Here is a 7,817-nt window from a genome sequence, read left to right on the forward strand (position 1 = left end):
ATCGATGCCCAGACTTCCCTCTCTCCAGCTACTTCGTCCAGCTTTTCCCGGGGATCCTTTAGTGTAAAACCCAAAAAGATTGGTTACTCTGAGCTGTTTTTTTAGTTCATAGGCACAAAACAACAGTCAGAACCCGCCCAACTGAAGGTGGAGGGAGGAAACTCTCCCATCCATTGGGGTGAATCACAATGCACAGGCGCAGAGCAGGAAGGTTGTGGACCCAAAAACGCAGGGAACCATGGAGGAAGGTTGCACTCACTCATTTAATTACTCATTTAATTTGAAGAATACAAAAAGAAAAACCATGTCAAATGCTGCATACTAAGTACAAATGAAAAGCTGCAAAATGAACTACGACTATAAACTATTGAACCCAATGAAAACATTCATGAGGGCGACAGGAAACTAACAGCCGGGTTGACACAACACAGCGACAGTAGACAATAACCTGACAGGAGCTGAAAGGAAAACGGGGAACTAAATACATCACAAGTAATGAGACAACACGAAACAGCTGAACAGGAAACAATTGGCAGAGGGAGCTGATTGGTCAATACAGGTGAACACAATGACCCTGACAAGATGCTGACTTGAGGAACAGAAATATGAACAAAAACCCCAAAACAGAAAAGAACAGACAACCCCAATATTAACCAACTATTAACAAAAAGCACAAAAAACAAATCCCAACAGAACATGACACATGAAGTTGAGCAATATTCTAAGTAAATCTCATTCCTCATGCCAAAGTGTTGTTTGCAATCTCCATTAGCGAAACGGTCCCAACAAGTGTACGAAAAGTTTACTTAGCGTTTTTTTTTCTTTTGGGAAAATCTCGACAGACCACCTGCCGGAAATGTAAAAATGTGAATCTTTGCAGCCAATATTTACAATGTAAAGCCATTCTAATCAAAGTTTTATACACAGGATTGAATAGGAATTGAGAAGTTTTTTTTGTTTTTTGTTTTTTACCTTTGAATTTGGCCCACAACTTGAAAGTAGACCATTTGAGAACCATTGCACCATCCAGAACAGGGGTTGTCAAACTCATTTAAGATTGTGGATCAAGAAAACCATGCTATACATTTATATGACTCACAAGACAAAGATTGGATATGGTTAGGATTTAGGATTACATACCTAAGATTCTGGTGTGATCAAAAAAGGAGAGATCAAAACAACAATAATATATAATAATAGATAACCTGTGAATAATGATACTTTAAAAAAAAGTTGTTACAACGAAGTAGAATTTCATTTGTATGCCTTCGTTCAGGGCCTGTCTCTAACAAAGGGCAGATATGAAGGCTGCATTTGTGAAAGCCGAGGGAATTCAGACACCCATGTGGTCAAGTTGCGTCGGAAATGACGTCTCTGGCCAACAACTAACAGCCTTGAGAGAATCCAGCCTTGTGTATTCGGACACATCCGCTATGTCCAAATGTCCACACTTTCCTAAAGAGCACGCTGTTAAGGCATTTCACCCTTTTTTTTTTTTTTTTTTACAGTAAAGTCCTGGGAGCATGAATGTCAGACACTCAAAATCACCCACAATGCAAAGGGAGTGTGAATCAATGGCCACTCAACAGCCTGCTTGTCTGCCACGGTGCCAACATTAAGCAATACAGTAACCAAGCACAACCCTAACTTATTCATTTTATTTTAACATATATACACCATTGGAAATGATTGTTGTGCTACATATTGTGCCAGGAAATGAAGGGCTATTTTGACCTGGATTCCACGGATAACACAACACTGGAAGCCACAAAATGTATTACATCTGAAATGAAGATGCTAGCAGCCAGAGGAGTTTCTTACAGAAGCTTTTGCTAGCCAAAGATGCACCACGTTATTTTCATTAAAAGAAGCAAGCTGACCGAAACAACGTCGGAATTCGTCTGTGTTCACAAACAGGGGCATTAAGATGAGATTCATTCTGTGTTGAGAGTTCTTCAAGTGCTCTATTTTGTATTGTTTACTACATGTGTTATTGTATTTTGATATATCTGCTTTTAATTTGGAAGGCCACTCTATATTTCCTGTTTACATTCACCGTCATTAGCTTTTATCGGTGTTCATGGTTCCCTTCTTGGTTTCAAGGAACGAACTAGCAGACTGACCCAACGTTTGAGTCCATCCCTGTTCACACGAAGGGTCATTACATATATTTTGTGTTAAGAATTCTTCAAGCTCTGTAGTTTTTAATGATCAGTTATATCTACTTTAAAAATGTGTGCTTTTAATCTGGAAGGCCACACTATATTTCCATTTTCTGTTTTTACCTTTACGAAACTGACTGTCTCGCGTCACGTTTCGTGGCCTGTGGCGCCAAACATGTCCTATAGATGACGCCCTATCACACAAACGTCATTGACTACAATTCAGATGTGCCGCTTGTTATGCCTTCCACTTAGTCGATCTGAAGCAAGCATTATTTATTTTACCAAACCACAGTGAGCCGCAACATAAGGATGAAAGAGCCACATTTGGCTCCAAAGCCGCAGGTTACAGACCCCTGGGTTAGGGGATAAGGTACACATTCGAATACGGCCCATATTTCAAAAGAAATTCAATCGTCACTGTCACAAAAATGAATAATACTCTGTATATTTTCTATAGTTTATTTTAAAAGGATTCACATTTTAAAGTAATACATTGTGGCAAGCATCACATTTTACTGTGATAAATGTGAGGTTCTTGATTCTAGAATGCAAGTTTGCAAGGCAATAAATTACTGACTGTGGTAAAATCAAAGGGAATGGAATAGTTAGCCTTTTATTAAAGTATTCTAGTCACCCTGGTGATGGCAATTATGGTCATTGAAGCCAAATGAACTCAAAATGGCTCTGGAACATTTCAGTGTAGAAGTGCTGGATATGATCCCCCACCTACGCTTATTCTAGGTGGCTTTTCAACAACCTGTGACAGGTTATGTGCATTTAAGAATGTAATATGTAGTGTTTCTTCCTGTTGGGGTAAGAACCTAGTGCATACATTTCACAGTTCTCATCAATCATGTCACATAAATCATCAGTATGCCGGTACTTTGTATCAGCGCTAGGGGACATGGCTTAATGAATGGCATTTGTCTATGTTGCATTTGACAGGTGACCGTAATCAAACACCCCCAGATATTTAAACATCACGTTTAGACGCTGCCGCCATCATTCTTGCCAACATTATTACCGCCACCATTGTATTCATTGTCATTATTATCATCATTTTTGTAACTATTGTCATTAATGGTCTTTTTCATCTCGAACACTAGTTATTTTACAGGCTCTAAGCCAAGGTGTTCCTCTTCATCGCAGCCCAGTGCTGTCCTCTGCAGTGACATTTCTCATCCTTTATGAAGGCAAGATACAATGGTCAGTAATGGCTTCAAAAGATATATATATATCATCATATCACCGAACAATTGAGTGGAGAAGCCAGAATCAGCCCAATATGATCAAGTGGGCCCCATGAATCCGAACATTCATGGCCACGCTATGAATAACGACAACGTCTCATTGGTTTGTTGCAACGATTGACCTCAGGAAAATTTCTACATCCGTTAATAAACATCTTGTTTGGGGGGAAAAAAAAAAAAAAAGGCAAATTATATGAATAATCTGAAATTCCTTCACAAAAAGGTCAACAATATTAGAAATCATTATTAAACTGCAACGGTCTTGTAAATATGGGGGTATCTCACACCCATGATGCCGTGTATATGCTTTTGTCTTACAGCAATATAGCTTTTCTAAACTTAGGTGTTAGACGCAGAGATGAAAAGATTATTTTTGCTTCTAAATACTTTTGCGACGATTTTAGAAGAAGGAAATTCTCCAGAACACGTTGAGGAGTCAATTTTAAATGAAATCTTTTGCAATCAAAACTATTATCGTCAATAATTTGGCCATTGGTAAAGGTTAATCACTGTTGTAAACAAACCTTATATATGTATCACAATGATACACAGTCTTCAAGATGTACTTTGCAATGTCTCTCTCTGCTGCTCGTTGTCGGTGCCAACTGCAAATAACATCCAGAAGTTACTAAAATGTCGGGTTGGGCACAGAGAATTAAAAAAAAAAAAAAAAAAAAAAAAGTGGAACCAGGAGTCCAGGACTATAATTCAGTTTCTCCTGCAATCGTTCAACTTGCAAAACGCTGGTACTTAATTTCAATTCCTTGTTCGCCACACAGAAAAAGCACAAACAGAGAAAATCCAATGGAAAAGTGTGTAGCCCGTCCTGCAGCTTAAGTTAGAGGCGTGGGGGCCTTCCTGCAAATCACCCCAACTGCACAAATTTGTACACTGAGGTAATATTCACCATATAGGATACAAGGCTGCAGCACAACACAGATACAAAAATGATAAACTTCGCCTGAGTATAATGGTTAAATAGCCTGCTTGTAATAACCCGAGGGAAATTTATTTTGATGTGTGATAAAGGAAAAGCATATCAAAAACAAAAATATTAAAACAAAGCTATATATATATATATATATATATATATATATATATATATATATTTGGAAATTTAATAGGGTTGAAATAGGAAAAGGAATCCAAATCGACCCCGGCATCATCCAAATTCAAACAGTGCCCAACCAAAATCGAAAGCTCATTTCACTAACGATCGTTTCCATGACGCTCCTGTCTTTTCTTCCTGTAGACAAAAATGCCGGCGCCCACTGATAGCACAACGATGAACAGGACAGTTGCAATGATGATGCTGGTGTGATCCACAGACTTCACTGAAACACAGAATACAGCTAGAGTTAAGTAAGGAAGTAGTCCTGCTGCTCTCGCGTCACATTTTGTGTCCTGTCGCCCCAAACACGTCGAATAGATGTTGCCTTATCACCCAATCATGCCAACTTTACTTAATGGAATTCAAATGCGTCGCTTTTACAGCGTCCACGTATTCGATCTGAACTAAGCATTATTTATTGTCCCAAACCATGATGAGCCGCAATTTAAGGATGAAAGACCCGCATGTATGTCCAGAGGCACCGGTTGCAGACCCCAAGGTTAGACAGATGAAACATCTTCAGCTGGGATACTGTCAATTTCATCCTGAGTTCTTTGTTTTAAGTCATTCAGAGGTCTTTGTTGAGTCATTGACACTTTACTCCTACCATAGCGCCACAACGTATGAACTCAAAAGGACAAATCTGACCACTGAAGGGACCAGTGAATGTTATCAAATCTTGAGATCACACTGGTAGTGAGCCATTCTCGTGCAGCTTGACGATTTCCCAAGGGTGTGACGTTGCTCCATTCTGTTGAAACCAGGTTTCTTTAACGTTTGGAAAATTGTTCAATTCCGGTAGAACTAAGGAATGTAACATCTCCACGAACCTAACCGAATTACAGGTTGACATTTTATCAATCTGCCATGGATCAAATTTGACGTCAAAGGTCTCATATTGCAAAATTCCCTGTTGCCTGTTGTTTGGTCGAACCCTCTTACCGTAGTTTGTTTTGATCATGGCGGGGTCCAGCATGGTGATGATCTCATCAGGAAGTCCTTCGAGCCTGAAGACACACGCATAGCGGTGCCAGTCAGCGGGTGGCACACTATCTATAACTAGGCTGACACTAAGCTGGAAGGTTCCGTCATGGTTGCAAAGCAGATGGTCGTGCATCACATGCTCATGAAGCTGCTCGCTGTCGCACGTCCAGAACATATCCACTTTGTCAGGGTAGAACCCCGTGGCATGACACATGACCGGCGCTGATGGCCTTATCTGCAGTAGAGACACCAGTGGTTGCTCTGAGGAAGAGAAGGTAACTCAAGTCATTGAGAATGATTTGGAATGAATGTGCAACATAGAAAAACTAGTATAATATAGTTTGAGATGCAAAGAAAAACCCACAGATAACTTCAGCTGATATACATGACTCTCTGAAAAAAAGTGGTGGGTGTTTCAAGATGCAGATCAGGAGGCACTTAAGAAAAACTTCTGGAACAAAATCATTTGGAGTGATGAGACCAAAATTGAACTTTATGGCCACAACCACAAACGTTACATTTGGAGAAGAGTCAAAAAGGCCGATGATGAAAAGTACACCATTCCTACTGTGAAACATGGAGGTGGATCGCTGATGTTTTGGGGATGTGTGAGCTACAAACTTAGTCAAAATCGATGGCAAGATGAATGCAGCATGTTATCAAAAAATACTACTGGAAAATTTGCACTCATCAGCCTGGAAAAGCTGATAATGATCCAAAACACAAAGCCAAGTCAACCTGTCAATGGCTACAGCAGATTTAAGTGAAGGTTCTGGAGTCGCCATCTCAGTCTCCTGACCTCAATATCATTGAGAGACTCTGGGGAGATCTCCAGCGAGCAGTTAATATAAGACAGCCCAACAATTTACAGGAACTGGAGGCCATTGCCAAGAAGAATGGGCAGCTTTACCATCAGAGAAAATAAAGAGCTTCATTCACAACAACCACAAAAGACTCCAAGCTGTCATTGATGTTAAAGGGGGCAATACATGGTATTAAAAATTGGGGTATGTAAACTTTTGATCAAGGTCATTATATATACAGTCAGCCCCCGGCTTACGAGCATCCTGATTTGCGAACAATTCGCCTTACGAGCGTGGATCAGGGAGATTTTTGTCCTCCGCTTACGAGCAAACCTCTCGCCTAACGAGCATTCCGACAAAACAGCCATTGAGTATGTAGAAATGTTCTCGCCTGTCTGCGTCAACATTTCCAGCAGTTGAGCCATCTACGATCATTAACAGATACTTGTGGCGGTAACGTGAACGCTATTGGTCTTACAACCTCACACTGACTGTCTCACTCACGGTGTCTAAATATATTACCATTTAAGTGTAGTGTTTGTACAGCTAAAGGGAAAAACAGCTGACATGAAATTAAATGTGCCGATTGCAGGACAAAGAATTGTCATTGGTTTAAATGTGTGTTTTTTTTAATTAATTGTCTATACATTCCAACCGTTTAAAAAAAAGTGCGAATAATTATCAGTCAGTCAAGGAGACGCCAATATGCTATTGGTCGATTAAGGTCACCCGGTCTCACTCACGGAGATGCTATTGGCCGGCGTCACACGTCAATCACAGAAATGCCGATATGCTATTGGCCGAACGCCTTTATCTAGCTTGATGGGACAGGATGGAAGGAAGTAGAGAAAATGAGTGAAAAACGGAATGTTTTGAAGACTTTGCAAACTTTATCTGTTAGACATAGCTTCTAAAATTACTAGCAGCGGTAAAGGAAGAAATAAGAGGATGATGTTTTAGTATCTCCGTGATTTGCACCATGACTGAAAGAGTTACTGTAACACTGTAAGACCAATAGCCTATCTTCGTTGCCGTATAAACTCAAGGCGTTAATCTCTGCACTATGTTACGGTTGGTACTACAGTGCTATATAATGGTTGCTTGACAAAACTGCATGCCATGTTAGTCGGCGACCTCCCGACATGCTTTGGGACAGCGCCATTGTTGCAATTCTGTGAGTTGAAACCAACAGTCGAACAAGCCATAAGTGTGGTGCCTAGTTAATACAACAAACACAACCTCCTCTCCGCCTCCACCCAGCTCAATTCACGTCGGGAAAAACAGCTGACATGAAATTAAGTGTGCCGATTGTAGGACAAAAAATCGTCACAGGTTTAAATGTGTTTTAATCAATAAGATATCAATACATTCCAACCGTTTAAAAAAAAAGTGCGAATAATTATCAGTCAGTCAAGGAGACGCCAATATGCTATTGGTCGATTAAGGTCACCCGGTCTCACTCACGGAGATGCTATTGGCCGGCGTCACACGTCAATCACAGAAG

At 40.2% G+C, this 7,817-nt stretch overlaps 1 protein-coding gene across 2 annotated transcripts in view; it reads right to left on the reverse strand.

Moving 5' to 3' along the window:
• Positions 1-244: 244 nt before the first annotated feature.
• Positions 245-7,817, reverse strand: part of LOC148421829 (major histocompatibility complex class I-related protein 1-like) — a 20,236-nt gene continuing 12,663 nt past the window's right edge. Inside the window, exons 4-7 of one of the 2 annotated variants that reach the window (XM_088416282.1) lie at positions 5,469-5,771; positions 4,630-4,749; positions 3,940-4,020; positions 245-3,348 (exon numbers count right to left, since the gene is read on the reverse strand). In XM_088416282.1, the coding sequence (XP_088272408.1) occupies positions 3,971-4,020; positions 4,630-4,749; positions 5,469-5,771 (473 nt within the window). In that variant the 3' untranslated portion in view covers positions 245-3,348; positions 3,940-3,970. Of the gene's footprint in view, positions 3,349-3,939; positions 4,021-4,629; positions 4,750-5,468; positions 5,772-7,817 lie in introns of those variants that run through there. The other variant, XM_088416283.1, reaches the window with a different exon arrangement.

Source organism: Hippichthys cyanospilos, chromosome 6 (genome assembly GCF_059441005.1).
Source record: "Hippichthys cyanospilos isolate Australia breed blue-spotted pipefish chromosome 6, RoL_Hcya_1.0, whole genome shotgun sequence".
Lineage (NCBI taxonomy): Eukaryota > Metazoa > Chordata > Actinopteri > Syngnathiformes > Syngnathidae > Hippichthys > Hippichthys cyanospilos.